A 12,838-nucleotide genomic window follows, 5' to 3' on the forward strand; every position below is an offset into this window, starting at 1 on the left:
TGTGGTGACGTTTGAGGTAGGGATGCTTTGATCCGGATTTTTGCAACTGATATCGACTACCGATTTCTTGTCATTATGATCAGCCAAAACCCATCTTGATTACAATAATTTAAACTTTATACAAGTTATATGCAAGCTCTCTGTTGACTGTCACTGTTAACATTTTTTTACATATAAAATAATACCAAAGATATTAATATTATTTACGGTAAGGTTGTATATTGTTGTTTTAATTGAGAAATAAGCTCAGCAAATATTCATTTTACAATGAACATTTTAAAAACTGAGCTCACACAAAACACTCTCCATATTAGGATAATTTAACTTTTTAAAGAGCATACGAAACTATGTTAAACTGAAAATAATTGCAACCCATAAGGTGAAAGCTGTTACATTGTTACGGCAATAGGTGGCAGCAAGGGACTGTCTTTATGAATGAGTCATCATTGAACATCACCACTTCACAAGCTCAATCAACAAGCAACACATCACCTTAGTAATGCTGAAGCTGATATTTCACTTCATAGAGATCTATGGCACTGAAGCAACCCATTGAACAGCAGTGACACGGGAAATCCCCTTAAACATTGAAAGTATACTACGACAAATATATCGCTTTTATCTTCTGACAACTGATATTTTTCATCTGTAAGTGTTTTGTTTTACACTGCGTGATTGTGACCAATGTGTCTGATTGATAGCATCTTGGATTGTTGTAAAGTAAAAAAGTGAATGCAGTGTGATCTGATTGGAGGAACAAACATGCAAGTGAATCGCTGTAATTTAGAAATCAGAGCGCATTTATGTATGAATCGAGATGGTGATTTTTTTATTTTTTTATTTTGATTAATTGTGCAGCCCTGGTTGCTAATAGGTGCATCTTGACAAAGGTGTGTCTTCTAGAAGATCATCCTGCAGAAAAGCACATCACGTTTTTATTTTTGAGGTCAGCACTTAGCATTATCATGAAATTAGAGGTCAACCGATAGTGGATTTTACCAATAATGATAACTAGGCAGGACCACACTGGCCGATAACAATAGTTTTTAAAATGGATAATGAATGAGAACAAACATAATATTACAATTAAAATAGCACTGAACTTTATTACAAAAAAATAAAAAATTGTAAAAAATGACTGAACCAAAAATATTTACGTTTATTAGTACCTTAAATTGGCAATCAAACAATACTTCTACAGCATTTATTATCCTTAGGTAATGTTACAAAACTGGAGAAATGTGTTACCATTTCATATAAAAATAAATATCTACAAATATCTAACAAGTCCATAGCAATAAGATTAGATACATATGCATATTGTATGTATACTCTCCCACTTTGTTTGTTTCTCTACTTGACTATTATCTAATAAAAATAACAAAATATGTATTATAGTGACAATATATATATATATTATTTTTTTTGGTCAGACATCACAAGCTTTTAATATGCAACTTTGCTGGACAACAGATGCATAACAAACAAACTGTCCCAATTTGAAGTATCACAACTTGCTGCTCAAATGCAAGACTCACCATAGGAAGGTCTTGAAGCCGGTGGAATTCTGGATGCTCACTTTGCCGACGGAACCTGAGGAAGAGGACGGCTGAGACCATGGCAGTGCAGATAATGAAAATGGTGACCAGAGCTGCGAGCAGGGGGTCCAGGGGCGATGTAGGGCGGTGGGGAACCTTCCCTGACTCTAGAAGATTGATTAATTGAGCGGAAACTGATCATCACTACCACAGGAACCAATAAAACTGAAGGAACATGATGTACAGTACAGAAAAATAATGTAATGATCATGTCATTGTGCTTACTAGACCTTGACACCAAGAACAAAAACACAACGCAATCAAATTTACTCTCTTTCATACTTAAAGGTTCACTCAAAAATAAAAAAGTGCTTGTTAGGCATCTACAGTTGAGCTTATTTGATGTAATTTATGTGCGTTGATCAACATTTATACAAAAGTCTAAATGAAATCTTTTTCTAGGGATGTCCAGAGCTGATCTCAAGGATCAGGATCGGGCCATGAAGCTTTTTTTTTTTTTTTTACTGATCGGTATAGGCTCCCCTAAACCTTATTTTTAGGTCAGATGTCATGCCTGTGTCGTGCTGTAGGTGGCGATATGAACCTTCCAGTAGGTTTGCCAGCTGCCATTAAAAGGAAAATAAGATGCTCAAATGTGTGTACATGACAGCAAAAACCAATGAACGCATTGCTATGGGTTGCGTCTTGATTCAGACACCACAAGCGTCATGCTTTCTAACCTTTTCCACTTTTTCTTTTATGTTGCAGTTATTCTGCTTATTGTTCATATAAAATGCAAGAGGTTTATATCAGTAGTCCTATATTCAGTAGTCCTATATTCATACAAATGTTACCATACAGTTTGTTTACAACGTCTACCAATGTAACATGTTAACATCTACCAATGTCTATACAGTGTGTGTATACAAGTATCGGATTGGGACTTGATATCGGCAGATACTCAATATTCAATGACTCGGATTCGATTGGTGGCACAGAAAAACTGATCAGGACATCCCTAACCTTTTCATCACATAAACTGACTGCCTCTTCAGAAGCTTTGGATTAAACCACTTGATTGATATGGATTACTTGTAAAATGACCTTTTGAAGCTTTACATTTTCATTTGCATGGACCTTAAATGAAGGGACATGATAATGATGAAAAATATAAAAAATATATTATTTTGTGTTCTGTGGCTGAACGAGAAAGTCTTTTGGATGATGAGCAAATGATGAAAGAATGTTCATTTTGGGGTGAATTATCCCTTTATGTGGAAAGCCGAACTCAAACGTCATCTGCCCGGAACCGCTTCCATGTACAACAGTGAGTGCAAGCTACATTAAAGCGATTATTAGGTTTTGAACATGGATATTTTTCTTACAAAAATGCATTGATTCACTACAGAAGGCCTTGGTTCACCCCTCCAGAGCTGTGTGAGACACCTTTTTTTAATGGATTGGTGATTTTTATTTCACTTCTTTTGGACTGATGCAACACCTGCAGAGTGCCATGAAACAGCTTGAAAGCTCAAAGACAATTTTTAATAGGACTCCGACTGGATTCGTCTAAAATAAGAAAGTCATATACACCTAGGATGACTTGAGGGTGAGTAATTTATGGGCTAATTTTCATTTTTGGGTGAACTACCCCTTTAACATAAATGGCAGGAAATAATTTGCATCCACACACCTTGATCCCCAACATCCAGTTCAGAAGACTCATCCTGGTCTTCCAAAGGAGCAGGTCCAGTGACCTTTGAACTGCTGGTCTGGGCGACCTGAGATGTCTGAGGGTAAGTGGTGGTGAATGGTGGAGCTGTTTGTGTTGTCTGGATCGCACCGCTGGCTGAAAAAGTGACAGTCTGAGGTCCTTCACTTGGACTGATGGATGTTGCAGGAGCTGTGGAAGCTACTGAATATAAAACGGTGCTCTTCAAAAAAGAAATTGACAGGCTGCTAGCAGAAGAACCTGCAGGAGAAAAAAACAGGCATAGAGAGACGAGCTTTGAACAACAAAAGAAGAGAGGAAAGTAAGATTTAAGAACCATATTAGAACAAAAGTGTGAGTGTGTTTGTCTATGCAAAACTCTCTGCCACAATGCCAGGGTGCAAACAAGAGCGTGTGCAGTGCTGACTTGTTCACGATATTAACACTGACATCAAAGTTGAATCTAATTAGCACTTTATAGGAGGACAGACAGACAGGCAGATAGATAGATGTGGCATACGTGCAGTAATCCAGCAAGTAGATATTCAACTGCCCTAAATATAGCTGAGTTTCCAGTGAAATGACAGTATGAGCGAGGGATTATTTACAAACACAGTCGTGTTCCAAAATGTTACACCCACGACCAGCCATTATTTACGGACAGACATTTGATCAAGTGGGTGGAATGTGGCACTTTCCCAGAGAGCAGGGTTGCCAGGTTTGCACAACAAGACCCACCAAATCGATACTCAAAACTAGTCCAATCACGTTTCGAGGTGGATCCCCCGGTAGAAATCACATTCCAGTGAGGTAAAATACACATTTTTTGGTGGGGTACCCCTGGAAAATTTGTATTTTGGGGGCTAAATAGCACGGCGGACATGAAAACAACCCGCCGCAACAGTGTTAAAGTAATCCAATTCCACAGGGAAACTGCAGACTTGGCAACACTGCCAGAGAGTCTCACGAGTTCAGTCTGGATTCAGTCACATTAAGCCCAGTGTTTTATCTTTAAAGTGGAACAAAATGATGTACACCCACATGAAAGCACTAACATTAGAAGGCAAATGCAAATGTCAGGGCATGATATCTGAAGTATCGTGTTCAACGTCTACACAAATATGAGAGCAATGCCACCATCCTTATGTCATTGACAAATATTGTTTTTCAATGGCTGATGTCAATGGGAACATCTAGAGAGCAGTATGGCAGATATGATAAAGCCAATCTGTAACAATTTAACATTGGCAAATGCTAAATATTCTGAAATTGATGGAAGCATTTAGAAACAGGTCAGAATCAAACCAAATTTCAAACTCAGGCACTTATTCATACATTTTACTAGGGAAAATGTTTGTAAAAAATAGTTTTAAAGTAAATCCTAATTGAAAACCATTGGTGCAGCCAGTTTTCACTCAGAAACTGCTAGTAAATGTCACAATTTATTAAAAAGAAACAGCCTGTAACACACTGAATTAAACAAATTTTTCTTGTAAAACGTAGTGCACATTTTTTTTTTACACTGTACACCCATTTCTTCTCAGCGTAGAGTTTTTCGTTTTATCTTTAAGACTGTCAGTATAAAAAGTACTGCTTCTTTCAGCTCTCCATAAGCCATTCATTTTTGCATGTTGTTGTCCTTAACACAATGGATGGCAAATTTGTTTTCAGACCTTAGTTAGACCGATTAATGGCAGACAGCATTTGCAATTAGATTAGGTTTAATTGTATTAGTCTTGCCTGGTACTGAGGCTTTGTCCGTGTTGAGGGTGGTGACATTTTGTAGCTCGGTGGTCTGTGAGATAGCTGATGAAGGAGAGGTGTCACTGTGCACTACAGCGTCTCTGGATGACTGTGATGGAGAAGGAACAGTAGGTGGGACCTCGTCAGTTGAGAAATTCGTTGAAGGAGAGGAGATGCTTTGATAAGCTGTACTGGCTCGTGATTCCAAAATGTCACTTTCTGAAGTCGTGTGATCTTTCGGAGTATCTTCATTCAGAGGGGATCTCACTTCTGGGGATGAGTCCGTGGTCTGACCTTGGGGAAAAGTAGAAAGTGTCTGCATGAGCATACAGTTCCAGACTGTTCATTCTTATTTACATATGTATTACTAAATTAGCATGGGGGGGGGAGTTAATATGTCATGAAATATGTTTATTTGATTTGGGTGAAGCTACAGGTAGAATGCTGTGTTCTCAGGCTGAATCGGTTACGTGGGCGTTCCAGACCGGGTCTGTTCAGTTTAGTTTAATGGTCACACTGTGAATCCACAGAACAAAGCAGTTGTGACCTTTATGTGTGAAGAAGGAGCAGAGGAACAAACAAACCAGATACATGGAGAATTGTCCTCAAATACACAAGTTTTGGGAAATTCAGAAGACAGGAAAAGAAAATATCATTATTTTCAGCTATCAGTTAGTGGCAAGTTAAACTAGGTTAGATATATGAACAACAAAGCATTACTTAAAAAATAATAATAATAATTTGGGGCTATTTTTTGTTTAAGCAGACAGAAGACACAGGCCAGATTCGAACCCAGATCAATGTGCCGGATAAACCTATGCATCCAACTATTAATTAAATTAATACTGAGAACTGAGATCTCACTTCAAGAATATAATAAATACAAATTAGAGACCAAACATATTTCAGTTACTAAAATATTTTGCAGATCAACTTCTGGTTTTTGTTTCTATTCCCAAATATATTGCTACTATTTTAATCTTTCAATCTTTGCCCTATTGTAACGTAAATTGTCAAAGATGACATACTTTTCAAAAGAAGAGTAGATAGATAGATAGATAGATAGATAGATAGATAGATAGATAGATAGATAGATAGATAGATAGATAGATAGATAGATAGATAGATAGATAGATAGATAGATAGATAGATAGATAGATAGATAGATAGAGGATGGCTAGAAGGATGGATGATTGGATTTTGTCCCATCATTTGTTCCACAGACTAAACAATGTAATTTCAAACAAATAAGACGTAGAAGTTACTATAGATAATCAGAAAGAAAGAAAACACACGAGAGCAAGACAAAGCCTACTGTAACATTACAGAATCCTGTTGCTGTATTCATGCTAAAATCAAGAAAATCATAAGCCACGTGATTACCTTTGATGACAGTCGAATGCAGAATCATCGCAGTCCATATAATAAAAGCGCTTTGAGCCCTCATGATAGTTAAAGCGCTCAAGCGAGCGCGCGCACACCGTGCAGATTCGCTCTGTGATCTTTCCGTTAGATGACAGCGGACATCATCAGAGCTAAAAATATCCCGAGGGCTCTGGGCTTCGACAGTGGGGTGTGGTTAAGCGCAGTCTACAGTCTAAACCACAGCTAAAGAGAGCAAAAGGCCTCGGGCTATTAGACCGTTTGAATCGAAAGTGAAGGAGCCGAGTGATTTGAGAGTGAAGTGAATGAAGTGTGGCGTATGATATTTAGTGCTGCTACCCGCGTGTGCGCCGGTGGACCATCCCGTTAGATCTGCCCCCAGCAGCACACAGGACCTGACAAGACTCCAAAAACACCCCCTCACACATTACCACTGAGTACTGCCTGTCACAGAACACGAGAAAAGGACATAAGGAGCTTCGTGAGGATAGAGCATGGAGTTCACAGTGGAGAGTAGGATGTGACATGCTGGATGAAACTGACTCACAGCAGCACAATAACATGTCACTCGACCATTTGTATTTGAGAGTACTTGACAAACGGTGACTAATAACAAAACCCTATAATTTCACCTAATTGATAAAATATAACGTTAAAAGGAACTTGTAGCCTATATTTTAGGTGCTGCTAGCAACTGGTCATCATTTAGTTTCTCACTGTTGCAGTTCCTTGTGTATTTGGGGTCTGAGTGTCCAAAATAGTAGTTCGCTGAACATAGGCTACTTAACATCAAAACATCAGGTAAAAAATTTGATGTTTTTTAATTTTATTTTATGAGAATAACATACTGTACATCGTAATAACACACAAAGTCCCCAGAAAAAAATAATAATAAAAAAGCAATGCTAATACTGTTTTTACTGCAGACACACTTGTATCAGTTTATATATATATATATATAATTATTATTATTATTATTGTTCTATACAATAATTAATCATTTTTAGCTTACTGGGTTTTGACTGGGCCAGATAAACTTATTAAAATAATTTAAAGAATAATAAGAATAAAAATAAAAATAAACATATCAGTAAGGTGTGAGTAAAATTGAAAAATAAAAAAGCAGATGAAACTGTATTATCTGAGTCGTGTTGAAATAAATATATTATATTTATCAGTCAGTAAAAAAATATATCTGAAAAAACAAAACAAAGAAACAATTAAGAAAAATAGAAAAAAGTAGGTAAATACAGGCCTTCTGAAGTGAATCGATGCAATTGTGTAAGAAAAATATCCATATCTAAAACTTTATAAACTGTAATCTCTAGCTTCCATTAACTGTCATACGGGCATTCATGAGAGGGAGGGATCTACGGAGGGTGAAAAAATCATGGGGGAATTTGCAGTTTTGGGTGAACTATCCCTTTAAAGGAAGAGAGAGAGAGAAACAATATATCTGACATTTATTGAGAAATATGCATATATAGCATAGGGAAAGACCTTTTTTTATTTTTTTATTCTCTGATTGGTGGTGATTCTTTGATTGGTTCATTATAGATAATGTATCCTAGTGTTTTATCAAGAATTTGGCTATTGAATATGATAATTTAAAGAAAAGTTGGTAAGACTTTCTATGGAGCCCGTATTTATAATACATTATAAGGGTAATCTTAAGGCATTATAATGAATGCATAATGCATTATAAAAAAACTTATATGTTATATCAACTCATGAATAATCATAACAACAATTATAATACATCATAATACTTACGTATTTCAAATACCATATATTAAAATAATTTAATATATTAATATTTAACATTAATTTATACTATTTACTATAATTAAAACTGTTCTTTTAAACTATAAAAACTGGAGAGTACAAGTTACTTCTTTCTTAATGATTTCAACCTTTTGACAAGTAGTGTAATTATAATAGTAACCATCTTTGGTCTCTTAATGTTCTGTAGGCTCTTCTGCAGCTTTACTATAACCCTGATATGGACAAGAGGAATGTGCTCCAAAAGTGGCTCACACAAGCCCAAGCATCACCACAACCCTGGCATTTCTGCTGGGCTTTGCTCCAGCCAGACAAAGTAAAAAAGCTTGCTTTGCTCTGCTGAAGGAGTCTGAGCTGTTTGACACAGCTGTAGAGACTATCGTCAGCATCATCTCACAGCCTGACTGTCAGAGGTGAGATACGACACAGCAGTATGTAGTTAAAATAAGAAATAGTTCAGTCTGTTTCCCTGAGCATCGCATTATTTCCTTTCTCTTGTCAAAGCAATGTTTTCTCAAAATTTTAGGATTTATATATTTGAATTGCATAGGAAATTTCCATCCATTTGGACGAAACAGTTTTAACATAAACTAATAAATATGAGGTATATTTGTCAGTAATACATAAATGAAACATGTAAGAAAAAGGCAATATTTCTAACAAACTGAATGTTTTAATTACAAAGTAACCAGGTTTAAATATAGGTTTATGTCTACAAAACCTCAAATTTGTTTCATTCTCATACATTTTAACTAACTGATTATTGCTTGTTTAACAGCTTGTCATATTTTAACCAAGTTCATACTTTTTAACTGAATAAATTTAGTGGTTTTCACAATGGATTCACGAAAGATTTATGCTGATTTACAGATTTAAGCAATTCGAATAAATACATTTTGAATTTGATTATTTAAATAAATAAATAAAAAAACATAAATAGTTAATAATAAACTATGCCATGATTTTTAAGTGCAAAAAATCTTACCTGTCTTATTTATGTATTACTGACAAATATGCCTCACAGTTTGTCATGTTTATTAGTTTATGTTAAAATGATTTAAATGGATTAAAATTGAATATGTAATACAAACATACATAATGTCATGATCCGGTCACTGAACTGCCGTTAATTCACCACACAGACTTTCACACTACACAGTACACCCTGGACTACATTTCCCATGATCCATTGCACCAATCACAAGTTCACCTGATAACAAGGTTGGACATAATGACTTATATGCATCATTAATCTCCATTTAATAACAGTCTATGTGACCTCGTATGGCCTGAGTCTATATGAAGGCCAGTTAATCATCCGAATGCCCTTGTCCATTTGGTGAAACCTTTTTCCTTCTCACTGTCCCTCTCAACTCCCCAGGACTCTTCTGAAGCAGGTGAATCACTGGCAGGGCTTTCAGGCTCTAGTGAGCATGATTATGTACTGCACAGGTACACCTGGACACTATCCTGTGGATGAGACGTCCAGCTCACTTACGCTTACATTCTGGTACACCCTACAGGTACAGGTCCACCCCGAAAAATCACTCAAGTTATATGCCAAATGGTGTTGTGTTGACTCAACTGGAGCAGATATGATGCAGCAGGCGCTCTATCTACAAATCTACAGACCTGAGTACTTCCAGCTGGTGGATGTTCTGCTGCAGAAGGCCAGTTTCCCCAGAGATGAGGACTCCACCACGTGGTCCACAGATGACCAAGAGCAGTTTAGGACCTACAGGTTAAACTAGATTTTTAAGTAAGAAGAAATATTACTGCACAGTTCAAAATGCTAAATTGTTTATTTCCTTTTTTAATTTTTAAGGGATTCTCTAATCAAATGGAGGAAGGATATAAATAGGGTCAATAATCAACAAGTTGAAATAATGACATCAAATACTCTTGGATGGTTACCGTCAAATTAATTTCTTTAAAAAGATTTTCTTTAGAAAGATATATAAAAACAAAAACAGTGTGGTGCTTATAATGGAAATGAATGCACCCAATTCATAACAGGATACTTGTTTTTATAATTTTAGTGTCAAAATATTTTACTAACCTTTAATTTAAACAGCTCTACAGCTCAAATAATGCAAGTTTTAACAGAATAATAAATGTAAGTCACTTATTAAAGTACGTGCTTCACAAATTCTCCTTAAATTGGACCCATTACCTTCCATTTTAAGTGCACACAATATATTGACTTTAAAATATATATAAAATATATTCTGTAGGTTTAGTTAATTCTATACCCTAATATTGTAATCGCATTGTGGACCCGCCTATACTAACACGCTCTTTAAATAACAAAAAAAAAAAAATTGCGCCAGACTTTAGACCAGGTTTGAGTTGGTCTATGGCGCAGTCTATTTTCAGCTCCTTAAAATAGTATTGCGCCAGCAGTGCGCCTGAACACACCTCTTTTTTAGAGCATGCCCATTGGCGCACAAATGAGTGCAAATGCATTTGCTAATTAAACGGCGTGGCGCTGGACAGGAAAATGCGAACGGAGCCGGACTGAAACTAGCAAACACACTTGCGCTGCGCCTTGCATCGCATTGGGCCGGGTGTATGATAGGGCCCCTAATATATAATATCTAATATCTTTTTTTTTTTTTAGAATTACAAACTATTTTGCCCCATAAAGTATATTTTGTAATATATTTTGGCATTTGAGGGTTTAAACTAAAAAAATATATTTTCTTCAGCCATGCTGTTTAAAGTACGTTTATAGCATATAACTGAAATGTGTTTGGGCAAATGTATTTAGTATATGTAAGTCATCAGTGCAACTATTTGTACAATGTGTGGTATGTTTGTAGGTACAATATATGGACAATGGTGTGAGATGAATTATATAAGTTAAATTTTTAAAATTAGGGGTGTGTTTATTGGTGCCCTTAAAAACAGCATTAATATCACAAGGTAGGCTGCTTAAAAAGACCAGCATATGCACACTTCTAAAAAGTGTTTATTTCACTGAGATCCTTATTTTTCATTTGTATCATAATGCAATAATAAGCCAGTTTAATTGGTTTTCAGGGTTGACATCTCCGATACTCTGCTGGGCCCAGAGCTCCTCAGAAACCTGTATGATAAACTAGGCACCCTGCTGATGGACACAACACACCTCTCCTCATGGCAAGTCAGTCCTAATGTTGCTCTGTCTTACAAATACAGTGTATATGTCATGTATTATTCTGAACAATATCTCTGTGTCATCTCCCGTGGAGGATATAGAGCCTCTGCTTTTTGGGTTTCAGTCCATTGCTGAGACAGTAGATGTCAGTTACTCAGAGAGATGTCGACATGACATCCACCTTCACACCAGTGACATCATGGCCGTCTCACAGGTTTAAGAAAAACATTTTGCCTAGAAGTGCCACTACAGTTGTGCCAAACTAATGTCAATGAGTAATGTACAAAGCTCACTGTGGTGTTTTTGGTCTCAGGCAGTGCTTGTCAAAGACATCCATGAAGTAAGTCCAATCCATTTGTGTTTGACTAGTGTTGGTGGTAACACTGTAACTGTAACCTACACTAATAAAAATAAAAAACATGATTACATTGTATAATGCTTAACCCCCACTAAGCTTTTAAAAAAGAGTCACACCTTGGCTAGTCATTGGACATTTTTGACTGGGGAGACAGTAAGAGTGTAACTTTGTTAAATGAAATGATGTACAATAAATTTCCTTGATGTAGTAACAGAAAAATTATGTACTTCTTTTGGTATTTTAGGTGATGTAGATATATTACATTTCTCTATTTTCACCCTAATTTTATAAAAGGATAGTTTAAGCAAAAATTAAACTTCTGTCATTTACTCACCCTCAAGTGGTTCCAAATCTGTAAACCTTTCTATTATATTTAGGAGTTAGTCACTGAATCATTCACTCAGCTAATTTGTTAAAAACACTGATCCATGCAGCAATGAATTAAGTGACTGTTTTTATTAGTGAGCCATTGAATCATTCACTTATTTGTTCAAAATACTGATAAATTAAGGAATGAAACACGACTATTTCCTGTTTCTTGGAGAACAGGAAACAGTATATTGTTTCTAAAAGCAATTTAATTGGTGGTGCAAAAAAATGTAATATCAAACTCTCCAACCTGAAAATATAGAAATTCAGATCCATTTTCTTATAAAATCACTTTGCTTTGTTGAGTCGAGGACTACACGGTACTGAGTATGCAGCAAGCTACTAAACACACTCTCTATGCAAGATCCAGAATGGATTCTAAGTTACAATTTAATATTGTGGGGTCAAAAGATAGTGCCCTGTTTTGAATACAATCAAGCCATATTGTTAACGTGTTATGATTGAAAAAGCAATCTGAATGACTGAAATAATTAGATATGATTTTGATTTTTGAAATCCTATCACATCTTCTGTAAACACCACAACAGCATTGATTTTTTTTTATAAAAAAAAAATAATAATATTTTTCCTATTAAAACGATCAAAACATCTTTAAAACGAGAAAAATTTACTTGTAACTTTTTTTCAGAGAATATATCTCTATTTTTGTCTTAGGATAAACTGCTAAATGTTAGTTAGGTTATACAAAGTTATGCAAATTTTATACATTTAATATTTATCATATATTTTTATGAATGGTGTTTTTTTTAGTTCTGTGGAAACCTGTGGAGCTTTGCAAGCTGCTGTTACGTGTG

At 35.8% G+C, this 12,838-nt stretch overlaps 1 protein-coding gene across 1 annotated transcript; it reads right to left on the minus strand.

The window, feature by feature from the left end:
- Positions 1-384: 384 nt before the first annotated feature.
- On the minus strand, positions 385-6,832 carry LOC132154304 (uncharacterized). Its single transcript, XM_059562855.1, has 5 exons — positions 6,376-6,832; positions 4,990-5,286; positions 3,232-3,510; positions 1,539-1,705; positions 385-912 (listed from the first exon to the last, which is right to left on the minus strand). The coding sequence occupies exons 1-5, from the start codon at positions 6,437-6,439 to the stop codon at positions 868-870; spliced, it is 852 nt and encodes a 283-aa protein (XP_059418838.1). The 5' UTR covers positions 6,440-6,832; the 3' UTR covers positions 385-867.
- Positions 6,833-12,838: the final 6,006 nt, after the last annotated feature.

This window comes from Carassius carassius, chromosome 12 (genome assembly GCF_963082965.1).
Source record: "Carassius carassius chromosome 12, fCarCar2.1, whole genome shotgun sequence".
NCBI lineage: Eukaryota > Metazoa > Chordata > Actinopteri > Cypriniformes > Cyprinidae > Carassius > Carassius carassius.

Coding starts and splice junctions, on each gene's coding strand:
- LOC132154304 (XM_059562855.1), bottom strand. CDS start 6,439: ATGAGGGCTCAAAGCGCTTTTATTATATGGACTGCGATGATTCTGCAT. Junction 5,287..6,375: donor GCATTCGACTGTCATCAAAG/GTAATCACGTGG, acceptor CTTTTCCCCAAG/GTCAGACCACGGACTCATCC. Junction 3,511..4,989: donor GGACAAAGCCTCAGTACCAG/GCAAGACTAATA, acceptor TTTCTCCTGCAG/GTTCTTCTGCTAGCAGCCTG.